Genomic DNA, 27,383 nt, shown 5'->3' with positions numbered 1-27,383 from the left:
ACCTCATGGTTCCCCCACTTCATTGACCACTAGGCCACACTCTGCACCAATCAAATCCGGACAGTGGACTTTGAAGGAAGACGGTATCTTCTCCATGAGATATTGTTATGAATTCATGCAACGGGGAGATATAGAAGGGTATACACAGCAGGCATGTAGGATGATCTGGAAACCAAGTGAAATTCTAAGGTATCATGTATTGGATGGTTAGCTAAACATGACGCGTGTCAGAGATCTCTTTCTACCCAGTGAGAACAAACGAATGATCTGAAGCATGTTTCTGAACTTGACGGAGTGCGGTGGGTGATGCCTAATAACCTTAAGAGAGTATACAAAGCTGGCAAGGACTATACAAAGCTGGCAAGGACCTGAGGAAAGATCAGAGACAATTGTGAAGAGTTTGGGTAGAGATAAGTCACAGATGTTTCGAAGAGAAAGCAACATCCGTATCTTTTATAAAGTGTAGCTGTCTTTATCTATTGAAGTTTTGGTATATGATGAATTTCTTAAATGAAATTTATAGCATATTGGACTTCCTAGACTCCTTTCTTTAACAAGGTAGGTATTAATTACAAACCAAGAGGGTACTTCAGAAGTACAGGAAGAGGAGATCAAGTTCTCATCAATTATTTACATCATCATAGACTCCAAAAACTCCAAAAGGGTACTACTCCTGGTGCCTTCATGGTGCGATAGAAATCAATAGAAGATTTTTTCATTACAAGTCTAAAGAAATGAATGAAAAATTTTGCTTTACCTATCAAAAAAGAATGTCCTATCACCCGAAAGAGATTAATGTATGAAGATATAGCATAATGTACATAGACTGCAGGTACCATGCTACTGGAAACATCTATAATAGAGGAATTATGACCTCAGATAAGTTAGCGAGAATCAAAGGCGAGGCGGAAGTATCTTATCAAATTAGAGCTGCTTCAATTGCCAAATTTATGCCTCAAAACCAAAATACTGAAATAATCACTCTTTGGTGTCTTCGTTCAAGTTAATCTTCTCTTTTTATGACCATGTGAAGTTATCAACTCAAAAGCACTAAAATAGCAAAGTGGAACCAGCTAGTTGAATGCATTGTTTGACTTTTCGAAGAAACTAATGGAAAAAAAAATGCTAGCTAAAAATGAGTAAAATCAGCATGTTCAACTTGAAAAGCACAAAGAAGCCTGCCATAACCTCAGCTTTAAACCCTCATAAAGCAACGAAAGCCTATTGCAATGAGTAGAACCAACAACTAACCATTTAAATTACAACTAAATCATCGAACAAACTATACCAAATGAGACATGTTGCTGTAGGTTGTGCCAAGCTGCAAATTCTAATTACAGTATCTTACCCTGGCAAATCAGATTCTTATTTCTCGAAGCACACCAAGTATTAAAATGCATATTAACCGGTTTCTGCTGCTTAGGCTAAAAAGTACTGGCAGTCTTTTTAAAAAAAAAAAAAAAAAAACTGGTAATTGGCAGTCTTCTTGCTAAGCTTATATTATATGGAGTTGTAAACATGTATGTATCCAATACGAGTGTGGTGTTAGTATACGATAAAGGTTCATATTTTTGGTAGTGTATTTTGAAGAAACAGTACTGAGTATCTACATCCAAGTTTCACCAATTTGGCACAGACACATCAAGGAATGAGGGATCATATTATGTAGAAAAGCTCTTTAAAAAGACACCACTTTATGCTCAAAACGGAAGATTCTGTCAGAGCTGTTATATTGGAACCAAACACCTCTAGGAAACTAGTAAATTTAGCTGGTGGAAAAACAAAAAGAAAACAAAGCTAATGTAGCAGTAAAAGCATTATAGTAAGCCAATAACGGATATTTAACCATAAATGATGACAAGAACAGAAATTAAGTATACTTGGTCACAGGTAATTAGAAGTGTTGGCTCGGCATCCCCTTCGGATTCACCAATGGAAACCCTTGGTATGATGGCTTCGGCCTGATTATAGTTCAGCAATTCAGGTTAATGCCAATTATGATGCATGCTTTGAGACTATATAGCAAAGTCCAATAAATATAAACAATTTATCATTTTGAAGAAAGAAAACATCTGTGAAATTATGCAAGCTTGCGGACATCACAATCATCATCCAATATCCCAAACAAGAAATCGAATCATTTTGAAAGAAGAAAAGCAAATTGAGAAAAGGCCCAGTGCCGAGTATAAAAGCAAGGAAAACAATACAAGAAAAGAAAAGGCACACAACTTTACCATCATTTAAAAGCACTGGCAGAAATAGCATATTACAGGTTTAATCTCATCAAATAGAAGCTAGAAAAATAACTTCGGGTGGGGAGATTGAACAGGCAAAAAGGCAAGACATACTGTGTCAGCTGCAACCAAAATTGTTGGATTGACATCCTTCTCTACGTTTTCAGTATTTCGAAATTTTGATATGATAGCGTCAGCCTGATATGCAAATGCAATTACGTGGAATTAAAATAAGCATTTTCAAACCAAGGCTTTAATTAAACTATGATGCAAACAGAAAACTCAACTAGAGCAGGAAATAGAAAAGTCTGCATGATGTGCCTAAAAAATCTGATACAACATTACAAAAATACACGTAACCGAGCACTTTTAGAAATAACACGAACATCACAATTAAAGTAACAGTTGAGATGGCTACAGATTCCCTAAAAGAGAAGTTTCACACATTACAAACAGCTATTCATGCATCAGAAACCAACGCCACATACAAGAGAAAACGGCATCACAGTATAAGCAATGTGCCTTAACCCATATACCATTCTATATAGCAATTTCAAAGCAGTAAACCATTTCAAGAATATGTTATGAGATATCTGGACTTGCACAAGTTCTTAGGAAAACAAACCTTTGCCTCTGCAAGAGCCATAACTAAATCTTCAGGCTTTTCTTTCCGAATAGCTTTCTCATCTATATCTGCAGACTATATTACAAGAAACGTGTTAATCCACCAATTTTAAAAAACAATCACTCAACTACACCTCAATCTCAATCTAGTTGGGGTTGCTATATGAATCTCTCTTTGGGGTTGCTTTACGAATTGTAAATGGAACATCCGGTGCATGCACCAAACATGACACGTGTCTTTATACTCCCTCCTTCCCAATTTAAGTGTCTTAGTTTGACTGGGCACAAAGTTTAACGAATAAAAAGAGACTTTTGAATATTGTGGTCCTAAATTAAAGATGTGTGTAATGTACTAAAATATCCTTTGAATCTTGTGGTTTTAAACTTTCCATGTAGGATGTTTAAATAGTCAACTTACTAAATATAGAAAGAGACGCTCTTTTTGGGACAAACCAAAAAGGAAAGTAGAGACACTTAAATTTGGATGTAAAGTTTTGTAAGTTAACAATAACAACAACTACGCCTCAGGCCTAAACAAGTTGGGATTGGCTATATGAATCCTCACTATTCCATTTAAGCTCTTCATGTCATGTCATCATCACACTAGCTCATTATCATCTTAACAATATTGCTACTAATTAATAAGTATCTTTATCTCAATTTATCACTTAAACATGGGTCAATTAAAATGATTTAGTGCAGGAACTGGTCCAAGTTTAAGTCTATTTGAATTGTAAATACATATCCACAGCAATAAGGGGTAGTTTGGTTGGGAAACAAGTTATCTCAGGATTACTTATCCTGTGATTAGTTATGCCAGGATTAATTATTCCACCCTCCCACAGGGATAAAATAACACTACAATCCCGGAATTAGTTATACCGCGATTTTATCCCAACCAAACGTGGGATAAACTCATCTCAAATTTAATCCCAGGACTCGTACATTGGAAACTTACCATGGTTGTGAACTGGTATCCCATGTCAGCTAAGATTTTTCTACGCGCGGTAGATGATGAACCCAAAATTAGCTGAAAAAACACGAGTTAATTGAACATTTTATCCAAAAAAAATAAAATAGCAAACTCTGCAAAAAAGGATTTCAATAATTGAACTGAGAAAGTATATAGAATTATTCATTATAAGTACAACAAGAATTTTTTTTACCGTAAAGGAAAGCATTACCTTAAACTGAGGAGCATTGGCTTCCATTTTCGTCGATTGGAGGGAAATTTACTGAATGAAGTGTTTCAGTTTTGAAAGGGGTGTGTATTAATAGTACAGTCAATTGCCCTAACCCGCTTTTTACAACTCAGCGTACATAATAAAAGAAATGGGCGAAAATCATTTACGTCCCCAACTTTCCTTTAAAAATTAAATTTCTCTTTCAATTTTGAACAATAGTCATTCTCTCCCCTTTATTCTAATTGACTATTTTAAATTCTTATTTTACCCTAACATTAAATTTTGTCTTCTTCTTTTTTTACTTTTTAAAATCAAGATATTCTTTATTTTTTTTAATCTATGTAACAAATTTCCTATAAAAAATAACTATTATCTTTTGGGTGAAAAAAAGTGGGAAATATTAATTGAGTATACAAGTTAATAATGTTTTATAATGAAATAAATTAGCAGAATAAAAACAATAAATTTTATTAAGGGAAAAGGGTTAAATATACCCCTCTACTTTGTTTTATTAATTAAATATATCCTTCCTTAGTGAAAGTTAACAAAAATGTTCCTGGCTTCTTCAAACTTCACACTTATGTCTCTATTTGGATGGAAATCCCCAAATTCTCTCAAATTACCCAATTTCAAAAAATTATCCATTTTTTTACCCACCCCGCCCCTCGCCTATCATCATCATGCCTTCAAAGCTTCATCATCTTCAGAGTGAAAAAAAAAAAAAGCAAGAACACACCAACATGATAAAATCTGAAGCTCTAGTTATATCTCCATAATCCTCAGTAATACAACCTAGATTTACAAGCCCGCGGTATGCAAATAATATGCTTACCTGCTGTCCATACTCTTGCCAGTAGCACTATCTACAACACTTGATTTTTGCATATGAGGCTTGGCAAGACTAATAAGATACTCGCATTCCTCCTTGGACTGCCAAAGAGACAACAACGAAATTAGAGTCTTTACTCTTTAGGTGAATGAATCCGATGGATAGCAGCAAATATATCGATCAATAGATCAAGCTCTAGATATGCGACATGAAAACACCAGTATCAATATTCAGAATTAGAAAAGAAATTTCGACCTGGTCAGACTTTTAATTAAAATGAAAACTTCCATATGAGCACAATTTTTATTGAAAGAATATCAAATCAAATCAATTCTCCTCCAATTTCCTACAGGTTTTTGTTTTTCTTTTTCCGCCATATGTAAGCAATAGAATCTGATATCAAATTCAGCTTGACGTGTTCACAAACTAATAATCCCTCCGTCCCAATTTATTTGACGTTTTTCGTTTGTTCTCTAACCTCAACTTTTTTTCAAGATTCAAACCTATATTTAACTTTGATCAATATTTTAAAATGTATTTTCATTATATTCACATGAGAAGAATTGCATCTATAAGTACTTTCTCAGTAGTCCATGGAAGAAAATGAAGGCCTTTTCTCTAGAGGCGATGATGATGATGATGATATGCGAATTTATTTGACAGGTAGGGCGGTCAAAAAAAAAAGTGGGTAATTTTTTTGAAATTAGGTAATTTGAGAGGGTTTGGGGATTTTTGAGAGAATGGATCCAAATAGGGGCATAAGTGTGAAGTTTGAAGACTTCAAGGGTATTTTTATTAACTTTCACTAATGGAGGATATATTTAACTAATAAAATAAAGTAGAGGGGTATATTTGACCCTTTTCCCTTTTATTAATAACAATAAAAATTCTAATATCTATTTATACAACTGAAAATAACATGTAATAATAGCTTTATATTTTAATGCAACTAATACAAAAAAAAAAAAAAAGAGACAAATTTTTAAAAATTATTTATTTATATTGTAAATGAATTTTAAATTATAATTTAAGAAATATTCCATTAATTACAACCAAAACTTGTTTATTTTTATGGACAATAGAGAATAAGAGAGACGTTAAATTTAATTATACATAGACATGCTTGTACGTATATATATTTAATGCATATGTAGAAATAATTTATAAATATTACTACTATACTTTGGTAATAAAATTTCCAAATTGAGATAACAATTATAAAAAATAGCACTAGATTTCGTGACAAATTCATAAAAGTATTTTTCCACTTAGTATGTTAATGAACTTAAGTAAATTTATAAATACCTAAGTTAAAAAAAATAAATATTACATATTATATAAAAATGTATTATATAAATGGAGGATTGAAAATAACAAGGACGAAATAGACATTGCATAGGATAAAGGGGGGAGAATGACTATTGTTCAAAGTTGAGGGGGGAGTTTGATTTTTAAAGCAAAGTTAGGGAGTGAAAATGATTTTAACCCTAAAAGAAATAGAAGGAGATATTGCAAATAACCTTACACCCATAATTTACTTTTGTTGGGACAATTACGGTTAGTTCAGTCATCTAGTTTACAAAATATACGTATAATATATATAATTATGCATTTGGATAGTTAATTTTTAAATTTTATATTTTGGAAAATAAATTATTCTTTAGTTTGATTGAAGAAAAAAAAATTAAATATATACCCCGTCCGTCCCATAATAAATATCACCTTAGCAACACGCAGATTAAGAAACGAATAATGTAATGTGAAGCTTACTAAATTACCCTATATAATAAATATAAATTATTTTTTCCTCTTGATTAGAGCATGCACAAGTAGTAAACCTTTTGACATTGAGAATTCAACAATACCAATTTACTATGTAGCTTTTTCAATCATCATTTAGATGTTACTTTAACTTGTCATTTTTTGTCTAAGGGTAGAGTTGAAAAAATTAGCCAATTTATGTTTTGGTTTCCTAAGGTGACACTTATTATGGGATAAATTTTTTTGGCTAAGGTGACACTTATTATGGGACGGAAGGAATATTTCATAACTATATGGTTATTTTTTTTTTAATTTAAAAACTATTCACTAACCACATAAGTCGTTAGTACTAGAATCGTGGTTTTGTCCCACCTTGGACTGCATCCCAGCTAGTGAGGTCAATGCTACCAATGACAGTAAAAAGCTTTATTGGCTCGCTGACAGAAACTCTCTGTTCCAAATAAGTGGCAAGTTTTCCATTAGGCCTTTCCATTATTACAATTTAGTTGGTTACATAGTAATATTCAGGTTAGCCTTGTGACTTAAGATCCTACATTAATTCCTTAATTCTATCTTACTTGAGAACAACTAATTATATGGAATGCAGGATGCAACAACGAATGCTTTGAGGTTAGATCCATCTCTGATTCGGCGTATGGAATATCCCGCATTTGTGCAAGATTTGAAGGTCCGCACTCCAAGAGTATGTGATGTAAACTGTAACAAAGGATTGTATTGACATAAGTAGTGTAATCACATACATTAATATAGGAGTTCATCATTGAAACAAAAGCAAAAATAAAGAAGGGAGGAAGGTTCAGAGGGTCTAAAAAGGGAACTAAAATAAAGAGAACATATCATCAGCCCTAATGCACTATTTCCTCTTTAATATATATCCATCATCACAAAGTACACATGTTCTTTTAGCCAGCAGGGTCCCAAAGGTAATTTGCTAACTCCCCAAATGGGTTTCCACTGTGCATGGCCACATTTGTAACAATATCTGCACCCTCAATAAGAATCTTGTCCTCAAAGTTCGAGTCAGGAACAACTTGAGTTATAGCGATCCCCACCCATTATCGTCAAACCAAAGTGTTCTTCGTGGATAGAGAAGAATATGTAACCATATACATGTGCTGCAACAATCATAGGAAGCATGTAAACATTAGACGTTAGGGTGTGCTCATCATTACAATAGAGATAGTAGCTTGAACTTAATATATTTGTATTAAGAAAATTCACTAAATAACGATAAATAATTACTATTCTATTTTAACTTGGGATTATTGTAGAACTCATAAAGATTAAATCCTAAACCAGTGCCAGCTCAAGGACCAAGCAACTGCAGCAAGTGCTTGAAGCCCCCATTTTAATTAATATTAATATATAATAGGTTATTTCTATGCATGGTAGTTTTCTTCAAAAAAAATTATGTAAATATTATGGTAAAAGAGTATAAGATCTTCATAAGAAAAGATAGAGAATTATTTGCCAGTGTGATTGATGGTGACTAATAGCTAATTTGTATTGTAATATTAATTTTATTCTCATAATTAAACTTATAATTTATATTCTCTTTTCTTTCTCTTAAAAACAAGAGATGAAGGACAATGAATAAATTAAATTATTTTCTTTTCATTCTTTCTGAAGTTCTCACGCATGACAACAAACAAATTGAGATACTAAAATTTATTCTAATATCAGGTTTTAAACTTCTAGAATCAAGTTCAGTTATTCTAATTTTTATAAAATAAAAAAAAAATAGATTTGAATGTGCTTTATATATATATATATATTTACCTCATAGTGGTACATTAATTTTTTCTTATTTATCAAGATCCACATATGTCAACTATAATGCCTGAATTAAATTACTTAATATGAATTTCTTTGTAAAGGTTAAGGCCTCTTAATAAAGTTCGATTTTAGGCCTCCAATGTTCTTGAGCCGCCCCTGTCCTAGACCCGCATACGCACTGAATTATCATTTTTGAAACTTGACGTATCAATGTTGCAAAGAGTAGCTTCGAGCTCAAGCCAACAATTAATTGCAGGATGTCATGTGTAACATCTTCCTCAATGTCCATTTATTTTGATCCATTCTCTCCCTCAACTATGAAAAAGATATATCTCGTCGCCTTCAAGGGCTCAACTATTAAAGAATGATAAAAAAAAAAAAAAAAAAAAAAAAAAAAAAAAACAACAACAACAACTTTAAAATCCATTGTTTTAGGTAGAACCCTATTAGAGTACTTGCTTAAGACATAAAACCATGATATTGGAGAGAGACACTCAAAACGTATGCAGACTTTCTAGAAAAAGAGGATTAATATATATTTGATATAATTTGGAAAGTTATACTCAAAGAAATGAAATTTTTTTTGCTTTCTAATTCAAGTCATGCAGCTTATGAAAGATTTAATTTAAGTACTACTAATTATTTATCAATTAACCAAAAAAAAAAAAAAAAGGAGTCAAATTAGTTCCAAGGGTAGCGTTTTGAAAAATGACTACAACAACTTGTTAGTTCCAACGGTAGTGTTTTGAATGTTATTGTCGAAGGATCGTCAAGATATTGACTAATCAAAGTTGCAATCTTTGACAAATACGTGTTCTTTTTTTTTTAATCCTTCACAAGCTTATGAAGGGGTGGCAGTATTTACTCATACCGAACTTTTATATCAAAATTATATAAATTTATTATATTTAAGTGATTTAAGAGATGGAATGCATATAAGTTGATCATAATTAAGTGCTAAAATTTTATTTGCAAATATATGTTGTTCATCTATTGGGTTAATAATATAGATACCAAATGCGGATAAGTTTAATTTGGTTTTGAGAGGTGTTTAATTCGAAGTTGACTAGACAAAAGTATGCCATGCCTAGACAACAAATAGCACCAAAAGTTTTTAATTTTGTATCCCTCTTGTCGTCCCATAATTACAGATATTTTACTTTTAAAGCTTATCATTTTTAAACTAAAGGAAAACATATATTATTAGGCAATAAATTCTTTCAACACTAGTGTAAGAGATAATTCTAAGTCTACTTTACTGTAAGAAATGGGACATAATTTGATTATCTCAACTCCGTAATAATATTAGTACAAGTTTACTCCATTTTGTAAGATAAAAAAAAAATGTTCATTAATTTATTTCCTCGTTGGTTGCGTCACAGAAGTAAAGTAAATAATTTAGAATATCTCTTAAAAGTAGGTAGTCTTATTAATAATTTATAGTGATAACTAATATAACCCTACATTAGCGTAAGATAAAAATCACGTTGGTTGCGTCGTAGAAGTAAAGTGAATAACTTATAATATCTCTTAAAACAAGGTAGTCTTATTAATAATTTATAGTGATAATTAATATACCACTACATTAGGTTAGGGTAAGAGAGAAATGACATGATGTGATGCATTCTAGAAGCAATTAAGTCTGTATAGTAATCTCTTAAGATATGGTCTACCCTTATGGCGGTCCCATATTATTATTTGTTCATATTTGACTCTTAAAAGTCAATCTAGCTTATGAATAATGCTTGTTAGTTTTAGGACTAATACTTATGTACATTATATCCGGTCAAACTTCTCTATAACAGTTATCCTTTATAATAATATTTCACTATAAGTTTATAAACTTTTATTTGGAACCGATTTTTCATGTCATATTATTATTATTAAATAATATACTTCATAATCAAAAAATAATCCGGACAATTGATGTTGTTATAAAGAAATTTGACAATAGTATAAATACATACTCACACTATTAACGGAGTTCATAAATTGATTTTGATTTTTTTAGTTTCTGGACAGATTAAATATTGACCTTTCTCTTTGATTGATTAAAATAGAAACTTCTAAACCACTTTATCTGTAGTCAATCAATGGCAAATCTTTCAAAGATAAAAGATCCGTGTTTAACATCATTTTCTTTTTCAAATACTTGTTAGACATTTCAAACCTTCAAATGTTTACCTTTTCGGAGGTTCAAAACTTCTTTAATAAGCGTACGTATAGAATTTTAATATTATATTCAGTTCGAGAAATAATGGATACATAATAAATATTTGATAGTAACGTAACATATTTGTTCAGTGGATTCTAGTACAACCCGTAGATAAGAAAATTATATGTTATTATTAATCCAACATCATTAATGAAAGAATATTTGGTGACAAAATCAGCATGTTGGACATGTACCAGATACTTCATTTTTATTTTTCTGTATTCATATTCATATTATTAAAGGTGCCAGATGTCATGGTCAAATGTTACATCCCCTCTGTCAATAGGAAGCATCTTGGCTGTCCTGAAAATAAGATAAAACAAATTTATTACTAGTAACAGCCCGACAATGTATAACATAACAAAATTTAATTTATATCACAATACAAACATTCAAACAACTCAACCAAGATCTGTCAATCACATAAATCTTTTAGACCTTTTGTTCTATCTTTAGCTCACTTCATTTATTATTCACTGATTTAATTAATTCAAATATACGCTGAATAAGATTCATAAAAAAGGTAATCGCTCCTTATAACTAGAGGTTTCTTCATTTCAAAATTCGAACTCTAGACTTATGGTTAAGAGCGAAAGAATCACATATATTCGGTCCCACCGCAATTTGAATATGGTGAGTCTCAACTTGTTCACGTGCTTCCATCTATCCGATCCCACCACCTCTCGAATATGGTGAGTCGAGAGTAGCTCACGCGCCTCCACCATTTAGGTTGAGGTTTGGTTTTCTACAAGTATTTTTTTTTCACGCATTACTAATCAGCGTAGAATTCAAAATCAAGTTTAGGACAAGGAAAAGTTTCAAATGTTCATTATTTAATACTTCAACTGCTCAAGAAGTTCGACTAGTTACTCCTCCGAACCGAAGTGAATTTCAGGTAAAGGTCATAGCTTCACCTTGCAGTAGGAAAGTATTTGCTGTCGAGACTGATTCAAACACCATTGAATGAAAGAAAAAGAAACCCCTCTCTTCCTAGAAATTTGTTAGGTAGAGGTTTCGAATCAAAATATGAACATCTGCTATAAAAAAAGAACAATATATCACGATTAAATCTCCTCCCCTAGATTTAATACTCCGTCAAAATGATAGATACGGTGTGTTTAAATCCAAATATCTTTAGATAATAGCCTTTTAATTGAATTTTCTTCTTATTTATTCCACATAATTTTAACTTTAAGCATATATTAACTTTTCCATACATAAATTCTAAATTTTCAAAAGTTAAAAATGTAAAATAGTGGAATTTATCTGGAAAATGATAGAAAGAGACCAGTCGAATTCGATGTCGAGTTGTACTATTATAAAAGCAGAGCATGATATAACCGAATCTTTCTGCTACATTTGCAATTTCCAAAAAGTCAGTTTCACTACTAGTAGCCATCACATTCATTCATTCTAGAGAGGAGAAGAAAAAGAACAACAAACAAAACTCTTTTTCTTCTCCTTTTTTTTTCATCACTGTCATAATTCCCATTTTACCCTCTCTTTAATTTCACCGCCACCATGGCTGCCGCCGCCGCCGCCGACTCCGCCGCAGACGGCGGCGCCGTTGCCGGAGTTCAGATCCAACAGAGTCGTAGGTTGCCTGATTTCCTTAACAGTGTAAACTTAAAGTACGTTAAATTAGGTTACCATTACTTGATCTCTAATTTGTTAACTCTATGTTTGATTCCAGTAATGGCTGTGATATTAATCGAAGCTTCACAAATGAATCCTGATGATATACTTCATTTATGGTTACATTTGAAGTATAATCTTGTATCAGTTATTATTTGTTCTGCTGTTTTAGTATTCGGATCCACTGTTTACATCATGACCCGACCACGACCCGTTTATTTAGTTGATTACTCATGTTATAAACCTGATGATGAACTTAAAGCTCCTTATGAAAGGTTTATGCAGCATTCGCGTTTAATTCGCGATTTTGGTGAGTCATCACTTGAGTTTCAGAGGAAGATTCTAGAACGTTCTGGTCTAGGGGATGAGACTTATGTACCTGAGGCTATGCATCATGTACCCCCACAGCCTTCGATGAAGGCTGCGAGGGATGAAGCTGAACAAGTTATGTATGGTGCTTTGGATAAGTTGTTTGCGAATACGAATGTGAAACCTAAGGATATTGGTGTTCTTGTTGTGAATTGTAGTTTGTTTAATCCGACCCCGTCGTTATCAGCTATGATTGTGAATAAGTATAAGTTGAGAGGGAATATTAGGAGTTTTAATTTGGGTGGCATGGGTTGTAGTGCTGGTGTGATAGCGGTTGATCTTGCTAAGGATATGTTGCAAGTGCATAGGAATACGTATGCTGTTGTTGTTAGTACGGAGAATATTACTCAGAATTGGTATTTTGGGAATAAGAAGAGTATGTTGATACCGAATTGTTTGTTTAGAGTTGGGGGTGCTGCTGTTTTGCTGTCTAATAAGTCCGTGGATAGGAGGAGGGCGAAGTATAAGCTTGTTCATGTTGTTAGGACACATCGTGGAGCTGATGACAAGGCGTTTCGTTGTGTTTATCAAGAACAGGATGATGCTGGGAAAACTGGGGTTTCTTTGTCGAAAGATCTCATGGCAATCGCCGGTGGAGCGCTTAAGACGAATATCACTACCTTGGGTCCGCTTGTTCTACCCATCAGCGAGCAGCTTCTGTTCTTTGCTACTCTGATAATTAAGAAAATATTCAATAAGCATGTGAAGCCTTATATTCCGGATTTCAAGTTGGCCTTTGATCATTTCTGCATACACGCTGGCGGAAGGGCTGTTATTGACGAGCTGGAAAAGAACTTGCAGCTGACGCAGGTTCACGTTGAGGCATCTCGAATGACACTGCACCGATTTGGAAATACTTCATCCAGCTCGATCTGGTATGAGCTGGCGTATACAGAGGCCAAAGGAAGAATGAGGAAAGGTAACAAAGTTTGGCAGATTGCATTTGGAAGTGGTTTTAAATGTAATAGTGCTGTTTGGCAGGCACTACGGAATGTAAAGCCTTCTCCCAATGGTCCCTGGGAGGATTGTATCCACAGGTATCCTGTAAAAGTAGTCCAATAACACGGAAGAAATCATGATTAGGCAAGTTCAAGCTTCAAGGTTGTCTGTCGCTGCTTCAGTTGTCCATGGCCTCTTAAGTTACATTGTACTTCATGGCGCCTCTTTGCTTGAAGCGGAGTGATTCTCTGCTTCCAATTTTTTTACTTTTTTTTTTTTTTACTATTCAAGAATCAAGTATCATTTTTCCTTTTCCTTTTTCTTTTCTTGGTTAGGACCTTATGCTAATTTGTGTTGTACCATTTTAACCTTTTACTCCTATGACTTTATATATGTAGTGAGTTAAATTTGTAATTGTAGTTATCTTTCCTCAATGAACATCTCTTCATGACTGAATTTATGAGTAGTGGATTCAAGTTACTAACAGGCATCTCTTATTTCTCACTGTCAGCCAAATAATTCCTTATATGGTCATCATGACTGAATTTATGAGTAGTGGATTCAAGTTACTAAACAGGCATCTCTTATTTCTCACTTTCAGCCAAATAATTCCTTGTATGGTATGTTCATGATGACTGAATTTATGAGTAGTGGATTCAAGTTACTAAACAGGATCTCTTATTTCTCACTGTCAGAAAAATAATTCCTTATATGGTATGTTCATCATTTTTTATTTATTAATCTATTTTATATACTTGATCATCCTCAAGAGTTCAGTCCAGTAAGTCCTAAGAGAGAGTCCAGTTTATCTTTTGCTTGCCTTAGGTGAGACATGAGGTTTGTGATTAACAGGACCATGTAGTGCTAAAGATTTCTCAGTATTTCCTGGTTGTGGAAGTTGTGTTAGTAATACTATCAAACGTGCTTGGTTGTAACTAAGGGTTGGACTGCCGGTGACTGTGTATTTGGGACTTGGGGACATTGTGTACTTTGAAAGATCTGCAAACAACAGTTACATTTTTGTTCTCCAAATACGCGTACAATTTGTTCGTTTAGTTTTGGATCTACGGGTTTTTACATGAGATGTTCGCCTCACCTTTTGTCCGTTCAATTTTAGACCTACGGGGTTTTATGTGAGAGCTACGTCTTGCCTCTAGGCTTGCTTGATGTTCATTTGTTGTCCAGTATAGCCAGGCAGGAAACTGCATTTGGATGCAAAAACATTGTTGCAAATCTGCATGTGGAAAGATTCGACTAGAAAATTCACTAGGCAGGGGATGCTGTGTAATGCGTGTATGGATTGTAACCATTGTTGAAAACTTTAGATTCCTTGCTTAATTGATCAGCAGACAGAAGTAGATTCGTCCAAAGTATCTTTGCGTGAAGGCACCTTCTTAGTTATTTCCCAGAAGTTTCTTGGTTGGTGCATTTGATTTATATGCATTAGCAATTACGGAGTACTTGCTTTCTATATCTAATTGCTATATGTTGATGGATTCGTTTCATGACGTATCGAGATTGCAAATGATTTTAAGCTTGTGTTTGGCATTAACTTGTGGCAAATGCAAACCGAAGATAGAATGTCAAATCTGCTACACTTCTCCACTATACTTGCTTTCTATTATTGGTACACGTATTGGTTAGCTTTGACTATCAAGACTTACGCAGATGAAAAGAAATCACTTAATTTTTCTTTTGCCAAAATTGGGATTATTTTCATCCACCCGAATGAATATAGATTAATAAGTAGCTTTCAGCCTGCCTGCATTCCTTCCTTTAGATTCTGTGGCCAATGTTATAGAATAATGAGAAACCCAAAATTGGCTTTCTATTTCATAAAGAGGCAGAAACTTTATGGTGGTGTTTCTCTGTCCAGGCATGATTCTGTGATCAGATTTGATTCTAAAAGGTGTTACACCTGTGAGTTCTTTCTCGAAGGTAAAAACCTACATGCACCGAATGTTTATAACAAAATGAATAGATCCATAATATGTGTTTGTACATACGCTTCTATGATTTAATCATACTTATTTAACTACAACACATTTTTATTACATTAAATTACTTAAATCGTAGTAAGTGAAATTGGTTTGATGTAAATACTCAGTGCGGTAATATTTACGTTTCTAGAGTGGCACAAAATGGAATTTTTTTTTTTTTAAAAAAAAAAAAAAGAGGAAAAAATCCCAGGTCCGCTTAAATTTCTGAGGGTCATACTTTGAACTTTGAACTTTCGATGTTTATTATTTTGGCTTTTCAATTCTGGCAGGCAGCTAAGTTCAAGTGATTGGAACAAACAATTATGCTGGTACTGTAGATTGCATTGGCTCTTAATGAATGGAGAATGACAATTTAAAAATACAGCAGCCAAAAAGGTCAACAAAGCAAAGCTTTTGTTGTATCATTACCTAATCTTAGATCATGACGACTTAGTGCTAAGGAGTTTTGGATATATCATCGTGAAACGACTGGTGAATGGCAGCCAAACGTGAAAAACTCCTGAATTAGAAATTATGATTGAAGAAAGAGTTTTAAAAGTTATATACTCGTCAATATAAATAATTTTTTAATAGTAACAAGACATTTAAAAGATATCTATAAGTAAACCTTTCTAAAATGTGGGATTTTGTGATCTCGAAAATAAAACATGTTAACTACAACAACATATAAAAGTGACATAATGGTGTAAAATTTACTTAACACACGTTATTTATAACCTGAGCCCTTACAAAAAAGAGAGGAAGGATAAATGCGTCCTGCAATTCAAGTTGAAAAATGGAGTGAGAAAGAGTAAAGTCACTTTATTATGCATAGAGAAAGCATCTTATTTCCAGTGTACATTTGCATATTGAACACCCATTTCTCGTGAAATTAAATATGTGACAAGCTACTAAAGATGACATGTTATATTATATACAGTTGAAATACTTAAAAGATGCTTGAAAATGTAATAAACATGAAAAGGAAAGAACTGTTCTGGGCCCCTAAATAATAATGGTGTTAATGAGACAAGGACGTACTTCTTTTTAAAATCGTTAGCAATGAAGTAAAAGAAACTGTCAAAATGTTGTGGTGGTAATGTTAGAGACAGTTATGCTATAATTTACACCACTGATTTAATGATTTATCCTATTTTTATTTCTAAATTGATTTCTTGCCACATTATAAACGTCATCCACAGGCACCAAAGAGTTAGCAGTATATTAGCAACTATTCTAAAAATTGAAATTCGTAGCAATTCCACTTTTAATAATTCCTCCATGAGCACAAAAAATTTCGTGCATTACTATGTGTCCAAATTATTCGTATCCAGTTAGGTTTCTCCTTAGCAATCATTCCTCCATAACAACATTTCATTATAACGATCAAGTTTTTCTTTTGAACCGATTCCTCATATCATATTATATGTCCTCTATAACAATATTTCGCTATAGCAATAAAAAAATATCCGGACAAATGACGCCTTTATAAAGAGGTTTTACTGTACATCCACTGGGACATAGACTAATCAGAAACAAAGAATACAAAGACATGACCTGAATTAAAGAATACATTTTTCCTTTTAGCACATTACTTAAATCGAATGAAATAGTCACCCTTATAATAATATACAAAAAGATCATACAGTAAATTACATTTGCAGCAACAAGCTAACAATAAATACAGCAAACGAAAATGCACCGACATGAAATGTACACACTCTGAAGCAGCACGTGCAACTAGCTCTGCCTATATATGCGGAAAATTGAAACTTTTGCACAAAGGAAATTTGAGATTGTGACAAAAAGAATAAGGAGGAACAAGGGAGAAGATAGAACAGTGAAGGAAATATAAAGATTCTTCATCTGAAGGAAAGCTGAATTTCCTCTAGAGTTCTCCCTTTCGTCTCCGGTACCCAAATTGCCACGAACACCACGGTCAAAGCACACATAACCATGTAAATAGAAAAGGTTCCTGATAAAACATGTAGACACATTAAACCAATATGATCATGTTCAGAAGTTACATGTATGAAATGCCGTTACATTATGTAGATAGGTAAAAAAAATTGTTTATGTATATATATACAATCTGTTGAATTCCCTTGGTTTCTTGTTTGTTTTACTTCTTTATAGTTTGACTCCCCCTAGTAAAAATTCTGGCTCCACCATTGGTGTACACGTGAGGGAATCTTATTCAATGAGGGACCAAAATGTCTATACATGTCTATGATTACATAGTAGAGATGGATCTTATACTAATACGCATACAAAGAGGTAAATGTGGTGTAAGACGGAGAAGAATATACCTCCACTGCTCCAAGCCATAAGCAGCGGTGCAGTCACTGTTATTACCCACGAGAACAGCCAGTTGGCTAATGTTGCTGTACTTCCAGCTAGGCCTTTGATCTTGACCGGAAGAATCTACAATATCAGATGCACATGATAAGTTTACAAAAAACTCTAAACAACGTAAAGCAAGCACGAAAATTTCATCAACAATTGCTTGATAAATCAAAAAGTAAGTACCTCAGACATTATTAGCCATGGAATCGGGCCCATACCGAGTGAGAACGAAATAATCATGAACTGAAATGAGAAGTCAGTCAGAAAAATGAAAGTATGTTACTGTAAGCATGTTTTTTCAAGAAACAAAGACGTCCACGTCGAGAAGTGTACTTACCACCACACCGACTACTGATAATATTCCCAATACACCGTGAAGGGTAGAGTCCTCAGATACAAAACCCTGATCAAATACAAAGGAACAAATGATCAGAAATATGACAAATCAAGTTCACGTTGATTCCATGCAAAAGCAACTTATTCCACCAAACTACCTTCAGATAGAAGGAAACGGCAACAACTAGAAGACTAACAGCCATTCCAGCAGAGGAGACCTACAAAAGAGCATTTGCCTTATAAGTCAGGTCAAAAGTTGGTAAACTATGCATTTAAGTTATGGCTTTTCTAAAACTTACGATTAATAAAAGTCTACGTCCAGTTTTATCCACCAGCCATGTAGCAACTGCAGTGGCAACAACCTACACATCGAAAAGAGTTCTTCTTTTGAGTTGTTAGCTATGAGAGCGATTGAATTTGACAGCATAAATAGGAAAAAATTTCCTTCCCTTCTGAATAATATGCATACTTGGAAATTGAATAAGAGAAACTAAATTAGTTAAAGCTGGACCTGGATGGCACCAACACCAAAAGTTGCAGCATTACTTGAAGAAATACCTGTGAAATTGAGACGACTAAATTAGTGAGACTTATATCACATGAAGAAAGTTGTTGATCATTAAAGATTTAATTAACTGAAGGACAGCTGAATAAGATGCCAAATAAAATTGATTATTTAATGCTATGTACGTACCAGCAGATAGAAAAATGTTGCTGGAATAGAATATCACACCGTTGATTCCTCCTAACTGTTGCAGTATAAGTAGCACAATTCCTACCTAAAGAATGAAAGATTAAAAGATTGATAAAAACAGGGGCGTAGACTAACACGAAGACTTCAACAACAGCATGAAACGTCAAAATACCATGAGAGGTAACCAATATCTTCTATGTTTGAGATCTGCGAAGCGCATTGCTGTTCTTCTGTTTGTTGATGATGCTACAGACCTCTACACACAAAAATAAAATAAAACATGTACTGTTAAATACAGATTTAGCAACAAGTTCTATATGGAATTGCATGTGTAGTAACAAGACTGTTTTATATGGTCTTTCAAATAATTTACCTTAATTTCATTTACTTCATTGGTAATGTCAGCATCAAACCCTCGAAGAACTTGCAATGAAGTTTCAAAATCTTCTGTTAAGCCCATTTTGGCCTAAGTTTCAGATAGAAACTCAAATGAGACAAACAACAATTAAAGCCTTAAAGGAATCACGCAGAGTATATAATAGAGCTCACCAACCACCGAGGAGATTCGGGGATGAAAAATAGTCCAGGTATCAGTGCAAGGCAAGGCAATGTTCCTATAAGAGAAAACAATATTTAGTTCAAGTGTAATTGAACAATTCTATAGGTCTCCGTGGCTTTGCCACATTCAATATGCCAGCTCGTTCAAAGTTTAATCCGGAAACTATTAGGTAACCATTTTTTCTTTATCTGATTATTAAGAAAAATGATAATATGACTTCGTAACTGTATATTGTAGCCTTAGCGAGAGTTTTAAAGAGGAATGATCATTACCAAGAACAGCAAGCACCCTCCAATTAACAAAAAGTCCCAGTAAATAGGACAACATGATCCCGATTGTAACAGAGAGCTACATCAAAGATAGAAATGATAACAAGCGACTGATTTAGCAGGCATAAGAACTTTGGTTAAAAGAAAAATAAGCCACTAACTCAGCGAACCTGGTTAACAGACCCTAAACCCCCTCTCAAATTTTGAGGTGCTATCTCAGCAATATATACAGGAACCTAAAAAACAATCAAAAAACGGGAAGCTAAAGTATTAAGCTTTGACAATGTCGGAGTATCCAATAACTGTAACCAGAAAAGATTTTAGAAATTTAATATTACCACATAAGAGATTATTCCCACACCAAAGCCTTCCAACAATCTTCCCATATACAGAAAGGAAGGATCCTGAAACGTATTGGAAGGGCAAAAAAAAAAAATGAGAAATTGACATAAATAGCCGGCCACCAAAATAATAGCCAGCAAATGTATATTTTTTATATATTAATGTATAATATACATAAAATATACATTTATACAACATAGTGCATATTTTTTGTATATTTGGCTAGCGAATAGCATACACTTCAAGTAGAATATCTTACTTTGGCAAATGAGATGGCGAGCCAACCAATGATATTAGGTACAGCAGCTATCATTAAAGACTACAACAGAAAAAAAAAAGACTTGAGTATCCACTTGAGCAATACGCGGAAATATGGTAAATGAAAAATAAGAATCTATTTTTGATGTAATAGTCGTACCCCTTTTCGCCCTATGTACTCGGAAATTTGACCACTAGATATTGCACCAACCATAGCACCCACGTTTGATAAAGAACCAAACAAAGAGAACTGAAAAGATTATCTTTAGTCAACAATAGCTCTGAAACAAACTGAGTTAAGATACAAACCAAGAATTAACTGTTGCAGACCTCAGAGACAGTGAGCTTCAGATCTTTGATGATTGCAATTTGCGTAGGCGAAGAGTAGCCACACTTCAAAAACAACAAAGAAAAACAAACTATTGATCAAATAGAGATACATTTGCAGAGCAACATAAATCGGGTAGGCCAGCCAATAAATTGCAGGCACAAGAAAGGAAATTTCCACTCTAGAGATTTAAGTTACAAGAATGACATAACAAACTGTAATCCCAATAAGGATGCTACCTTTATACCAATTTTGATCCCTTTACCACAAAGAAAGAAGCTTAAAGACTATTTTTATTCAAATTTATCCTCTTCCAATAAATTTGAAGTCTGTCATGGGGAAGGTAAACAGACATGTAAGTCAATATTGAAGTATTAGACCATCTCATCTAAAAGCTTATGTTTTGTTAAAGAGAAAGAGAGAGAGTATACAATTATTTACTTAATTATGTCTTCAACAATGCGAGTTTGAATTAGGGAAGTATAAGGAACTAAAATGACATGAAAAAATTTGAAGTCTGTCATAGGATATTGGGAAGGTAAACAGACATGTAATCAATATTGAATTGTGTGATCGTTAATATTGCAGAGTTCGAGCAACATAGTTGATCATGTCATCTGAAAACTTAAACTTATACAAAGAGCACACATTTTATTTACTTAATTATGTCTTCAACAGCACAAGCAAAGAGAAGAATTTGAATGCAAAGTGTGAGGAATTAGCATGACTTAACAAATTGGAATCCCAATAACTATGCAACCTTTTACCCAAATTGTGGTTCCTTTTCCGCAAGAAAGGAGTTTAAAAGTTCATTTTATATCCAAAAGAAGATCTTCATCTACCAAACCTTGAAGTATCTAATAGGACATTGGGCGGATAAATAGACATGTACACTGAAAGAAAGATTGACTTGTCATAGGATATTGGCAAGTTAAACAGATATGTAGTCAATATTGACTTGTTTGACCATCTCATCTAAAAAGCTTGTAATTTTTTGAGAGAACACAATCGCTATTTACTTAATTATGTCTTCAACAGCGCATCAAAGGAAAAGAATTTGAATGATAAAGTATGAGGAATTAAATGACATTACAAATTCTCATCCCAACAAATATGCAACCTTTTACCCCAATTTTGAATCCTTTACCACAACAAAAGAAGCTAAAGAACTCATTTTTATTCAAAAACTTACCTCTTTTCATCAAACTTGAAGTTTCTAATAGGAATTGAGCAGGTAAACATACATGTATAGAGAAAGAAAGCAAAGTAAAGTACTTGATTACTTGAACAAGAAAAGAGTGAGGGGTTAGAAATGGGAAAAAGAAAGACAATACGAATTGTAATCCCAATTAATATGCAATCTTTTACCTTAATTATGACTCATTAACCACATTAAAAGAAGCTAAAGTATTCATTTTCACTCAAAAATTTAATCTTTATCCTTCAAACTTGAAGTTAGCAAAGAACTTGAATAAGAAAAGAGTGAAATGGGAAATTACATACAGTGAAACCAAACTGGATAGGGCCCAAAGCAACAATAAGAACACAAGCAAGAACAGAGATAGAACTATCACGAATAACTTGAGAAGAACCCATCATACTAGATTGTCTTGAACCCATACGATACCAACTTCCAGTATGCAAAAATGGTTTCCTAAGATCTTCATTATTCTCTTCTCTAGAACTCATTTTTCCTTTTTTGATCAACCCCCTTTTCTTGAAATTTGAACTAGTAGATCAAGAAGAAGGAAGTTGTTGAAGATGCTGGAATTAGCAAGTATCTTGATGTTGATCTTTTCCAGGAAAGGGAATTAAACAGATAGAGTTGAAGAAAGAAAAAGGGGATTATTTATTTATTTTTTTTGTTAAGTGAAAGAGCAAAAAAACAAAAAAGAAAAAACAATCATATGCTGCAGCGGATGGCTCCTTCTCCCCTGACCAGAATTGTCGGTCTGAAATTTCTCGCAATTTGAGTTTTGGGTATGAAAAATCTTTAGAGAGCGCTTTTTCTTCAATGAAATGTATATGACATGGCGAATTTGAATATAATCGGGCTCTATATAGGTACTGGATATTGAGTGGGAAATTAAAAAAATGACGATGACAGCAAGCAGCTAAATTTTAAGCACTAATGATTTTTTTCGGATTTTCCACGGATGTAACTAGGGCTCAATTAAATTTTAATCCGTGAAAGAAAGTGTTAGTACAATATCTGGAGATAAAAAATTTCCTAACAAAGGTAATTTTAGTATCCAAAAATTAAATCCAAAACATCTAATGTGTGCGTTGAAGTTAGCACGACAAGGGAACCAGCCATGTAAAAACGTTGGTCGATTTTTTTCTGCAGTCTTTTGTCTTATTCGCTTCAATGTGTTTAACGTGGACTAGATATGGTCCATGGATGTCTCTGTCAAATGAACAACTTCTCTGTGTCATTCTATATAAAAGTACTGATAATTATAGGCGAACCCAGACTTTTAAGACGGCGGGATACTATTATCTTAATATAAAAGCTAATAAAAAATTTAATGAAGATTGAGGAATAATATCACGTTGATGGCCACTAATAAGATAAAGATAGAATAAAATATAAGTATATAGGTCAAATATGTAATAAATAAAAGGGAAAGGGTCAAAAATATAAAAAAATCTTAAAAATATATAGGTCAAAATACCCTCTCATCCTTAAAATTTTCAAATCAGTTTGACGGGAAATTTAGTACGAAACCCCTGAACAACTAAATAATAAGAAAATCCCCCTTATTCCCCAATACGTAGGTTTGAAGTTTGAGGGAATGGGGGAATAAAGAGATCTTGGTGGCTATTATTTATTGGCCGGTTTAAATGATTTAACTAGTTTAAATAATGATTTCTAAGTTATTTTGGGGATAATTTTCCACAAGACAGTGGTATATTTGAAAACTTTAAAGATGAGAGGGGTATTTTTGACCCAAAATAAGTTCGGAGGATATTTTTAGCCATTTTTCCAAAGTAGAGGGGTATTTTTGACCCTTTTCCCTAAATAAAATTTAATACGATGAACCAAATGAAAGAGATGGCTGGCCAAGGCGTTAAATCATTAAATAACAGTTCGAATCCAAGGAAATATTTAACGTTATTTGTTTTCTAAAATTAGGCTCACAAAAATAATTAAAATATATATATATATATATATATATATATATATATATATATAAATATATATATATATATATATATATATATACATAATTTTTTTCGAAGTGTGGGAGTGCACCCTTCCATATGAGTCCGCCTCTACTGATAATGTATGTACTTATAATAATTGAGAATTAATTTGACAGGCATTTGGATGTGAATTAGTTACTTGAATAAGGTAATACTTGGAGTTGAGTTAAAAAAGGAATTTAAGACTGATTTTGTATTTGGACATGAAATTATAGTTTTGTGAGGGAAAGTTTGAAAACTCTTAAATCTATTTTTCAAATTTCATATTTTTAAATTTGAAGTTGAAATAATTGGTCACAATATAAACAAACACATATTTATATAATCCCTAAACATTACTTCAAAATTTTAATATAATATCTATGGCAAACGGGTCTTTATGATTTTTATATCATCAGATCATTCTAAGAATATTTATATCTAAGTCTAATTAAAATGTAAAATTTAAAATTATGAAAATAACATATGTTAACTGTTATAGCAAGTAAAAAATTAATAATATAAAAATTATTTACAATGATCATACTATATATTTTCATTGCATCGTAAACAGTGTTTTTCCATGTGTGTCTTACTTTTTGAGGGGTGTCTAGTTGGGGGAGATAGCAGTATGCCTTTATTTTGGGTGTGACTAATTTACATGCAACTTGCATTTATACTCACTAGGGTAATTCTCCGTCTTTGCTACAAACTCGTTTAAATTAACCACACATTTAAGATTATCCAGAACAGTGTCTCATTACAATGATTAGCTGAGCTATAGCTGATGTGATATATGCTGATAATAATAATAATAATAATAATGATGATAATAATAATAATAAAATAATACATCCATGATCCGGATGACATTTTTATTCGGGGTGTTCGGAAAAAATATAAATATCACCGTAATTTTTAAAGTGTTCAAAAGTTATACATATATGTAAAATTTACCCTATATATACATGTAATTTTTCACAGGGGTGTTAACAGACAACACCTGCATCCGCCCCTGAATACATCAAATATGTTAAAGTTTAAGTTATATGACCCTTTTGGTGTGCAAATACTTTGAAAGAAGGAGAAGACGAATAACACTCAAGTTGTCAGCTGATACTATAATAATACAATAAAATAATACATGATCGCCCACTGGCCAAAGAAGAAAAGAGAAAACTATATACAACTCAAACATGAATTATTCATTCATTTCCACAAAGCTTATCCATAATGTAGGGCACTATCAAATCAGAAAAAGAAAAACACCAAGTCACCAACAATAATTACCTTCATTCCCAAACGAGCCGTGATTGACTATACAAAAATGTTACTAATTATATTTCTCCTTTCAAATTATATAAGAACAAAATAAAAAGAAGACTTATTCGAGAGGATTGGTGTGTCACATTCATTCCCTAAATATTGAATTTAAATCTCGAATTGTATTCCTCTAGCGTTGTCTTTTCACTTTTTCTTTTTTAATGTCATATAAATTTTTGGTGAAGAATTATTTTTCTTGTTCCTTTACCACCCTAAAAAACTTGTTTAGAAAAATGGCACGTGAGTAATGCTCAATAGCTGCTTCTATATTTATTTAATTCCAGGAATTAATAGTTGGTAGGCAATGGTAGCAAGTATGTGGTAACCATGAAACCGATAACAAGTCTCTATTTTTGAATAAAATATATTGAACGTGGATCCCAACAACTACCATCATAAACGATTCATTTAGATTTTATCTCGTTATTCTACGTAGTCATCTAGTCAGCTAATGTTTTTTTCTTATTTTATCTAAAAAGTTTAATTCAGACACATAATTGCTGCTCCTTAATTTTAAAAAAGATTAAGTTATACATATTATTAGCCTAAAGCAATAGTACGATTTAATTGATTATATCATATTATTACTTTATTTTTCAGGTTACCTTAGTGTCATGTTATTGTAGCTAAACTTAATATGTTGACAAAAGATTTATATACTGAAAATGCACATAGAGCCCGCTTGGATTGGCTTATAAATTACTTATAAGTTGTTTATTTTCTCGTTTGTTACTGTAGCTAAATTTAATATGTTGATGTAAAAAAAAAAATAAGTTAGACTACCTCAACTTATTTTTTTATATACTGATAAATCCAAACACATAATTAAATTCGAGAAATGATTGTTTCATGGTAAGTGGTCTTAAAAGAACATGGAATGCCAACTATAAACATCCATTACGAGAATTGAAATTATCCGGCTCGTTGGATAACATTCCAATATTTTTTTTTAAAAAAAATACTATACTTGATTTAAAGAGATTTATACCGTTAGTCTTTATCCCCCAAAAGTATTTATTTTTTTCCAATATTTTTTTTTAAAAAATACTAAAAAAATACTTCCAAAAGACTTTTTGAAAAATACTTTTGAGAAAAATACACATAAAATCACTTTTTTGTGCCAAACACCATGTTCAAAAATACTTTTAAAATTAATTGGTGCTAATTTAAAAGTACTTTTCAGAAAGTATGAAAAAAGTATTTTTAAAATAAAAGCCGTTTTAGAGGCTCGAATTTCTGACATTAAATATTGTGATAAACCATAAAAAATGCAATTTGTGCTAATGCCAATTTCTGACATTCACGTTTGAAATTAGGCTTAATATTTGGAGTTAGATTTTGATAAGTTAAACTTCATAATGGTATGTCTAAAATTTAAAATTCCATACCCAGATTTCCCAATTCCAACTTTAGTCTTAAAAGTCTCAAGTTGATTGCAAAACGCATAAATTACTAAACATTTTGTAATTTTTGAGTATGTGTTGAATAGTGATCCTCCAAGCGGCTATTTGTGCCCTTGCCTCTCAAGAAGTCATCCAACCAATGGGCCAAATAGGCCCATCCCAATTAGCCTTGCTCCTGGGGATTTGCACGATTGTTCTTCATTAGGGGTGGTCTTTAATTTTTGGCCTTTACCTAAAATATCTTTTGGGTTCGAACTCCCTTATTAATAAAAAAAAAAAAATTGCTGGCAAGACTTTGCAAAAATTCTACCTTAAGGCATAACTAAAAGTCTGCAGGAGACGGCAGACTTTGCCTTAAGGCATAACTAAGTTTGCCGTCTTAGGCAGACTTTTAGTTATATCTTAAGGCAAACTTTGCCACATAAGGCAGACTTTTTGCAAAACATAGCCTTGTGAATTTTTTTTTTGACTAAGCGGGATTTCAAACCCAGAACCTTGGGGTATTTTGGCCACCTTTTTAAGACAAGGACAAAATTAAAGACCAATAATTTGAGGGCCAAAAATTGAGTCTGGAGCCTAAAGGGCACATTTTTGCACCCAAAAGACCAAAGGGGGGCGGCATTTTTTGGTTTATCATGGACTGTCCCACATTTTGCAGCTCCTTTAACGGAACATCCTGACGCTTCCGTTTGTTTCGTTAAACAAAATTTAAAGTTTTTTATAAGGCAAAACGTGGACCAAAAAAATTATAAGCGCAAAAACGCGATCGATCC

The 27,383-nt window shown here is 32.8% G+C and overlaps 3 protein-coding genes across 12 annotated transcripts in view; 1 reads left to right on the top strand and 2 right to left on the bottom strand.

The window, feature by feature from the left end:
• LOC132033220 (uncharacterized) overlaps nucleotides 1-27,383 on the bottom strand; it is a 77,187-nt gene that overhangs the window by 2,949 nt on the left and 46,855 nt on the right. For 2 of the 10 annotated variants that reach the window (XM_059423119.1, XM_059423123.1), the window contains exons 1-5: nucleotides 4,043-4,186; nucleotides 3,817-3,888; nucleotides 2,860-2,934; nucleotides 2,349-2,432; nucleotides 1,847-1,961 (exon numbers count right to left, since the gene is read on the bottom strand). In XM_059423119.1, coding sequence (XP_059279102.1) covers nucleotides 1,847-1,961; nucleotides 2,349-2,432; nucleotides 2,860-2,934; nucleotides 3,817-3,888; nucleotides 4,043-4,069 — 373 coding nt within the window. In that variant the 5' untranslated portion in view covers nucleotides 4,070-4,186. Of the gene's footprint in view, nucleotides 1-1,846; nucleotides 1,962-2,348; nucleotides 2,433-2,859; nucleotides 2,935-3,816; nucleotides 3,889-4,042; nucleotides 4,187-27,383 lie in introns of those variants that run through there. The other 8 variants (XM_059423122.1, XM_059423124.1, XM_059423126.1 and 5 more) reach the window with 5 other exon arrangements.
• LOC132033219 (3-ketoacyl-CoA synthase 4) lies at nucleotides 12,075-14,043 on the top strand. The gene has a single exon (XM_059423118.1). It carries the CDS (start codon nucleotides 12,166-12,168, stop codon nucleotides 13,708-13,710), a length of 1,545 nt encoding a protein of 514 aa, XP_059279101.1. The 5' UTR covers nucleotides 12,075-12,165; the 3' UTR covers nucleotides 13,711-14,043.
• On the bottom strand, nucleotides 17,162-22,411 carry LOC132033217 (sugar transporter ERD6-like 6). Its single transcript, XM_059423115.1, has 18 exons — nucleotides 22,202-22,411; nucleotides 20,701-20,763; nucleotides 20,531-20,620; nucleotides 20,372-20,431; nucleotides 20,109-20,174; nucleotides 19,941-20,006; nucleotides 19,774-19,849; nucleotides 19,492-19,556; nucleotides 19,316-19,408; nucleotides 19,115-19,198; nucleotides 18,943-19,027; nucleotides 18,760-18,806; nucleotides 18,548-18,610; nucleotides 18,407-18,466; nucleotides 18,250-18,315; nucleotides 18,096-18,155; nucleotides 17,876-17,990; nucleotides 17,162-17,541 (listed from the first exon to the last, which is right to left on the bottom strand). Exons 1-18 carry the CDS (start codon nucleotides 22,385-22,387, stop codon nucleotides 17,429-17,431), a joined length of 1,458 nt encoding a protein of 485 aa, XP_059279098.1. The 5' UTR covers nucleotides 22,388-22,411; the 3' UTR covers nucleotides 17,162-17,428.

Source organism: Lycium ferocissimum, chromosome 10 (genome assembly GCF_029784015.1).
Source record: "Lycium ferocissimum isolate CSIRO_LF1 chromosome 10, AGI_CSIRO_Lferr_CH_V1, whole genome shotgun sequence".
Taxonomy (NCBI): domain Eukaryota; kingdom Viridiplantae; phylum Streptophyta; class Magnoliopsida; order Solanales; family Solanaceae; genus Lycium; species Lycium ferocissimum.
Note: the sequence above shows the minus strand (reverse complement) of the source record. Positions and strands in the feature narration are given on the sequence as shown.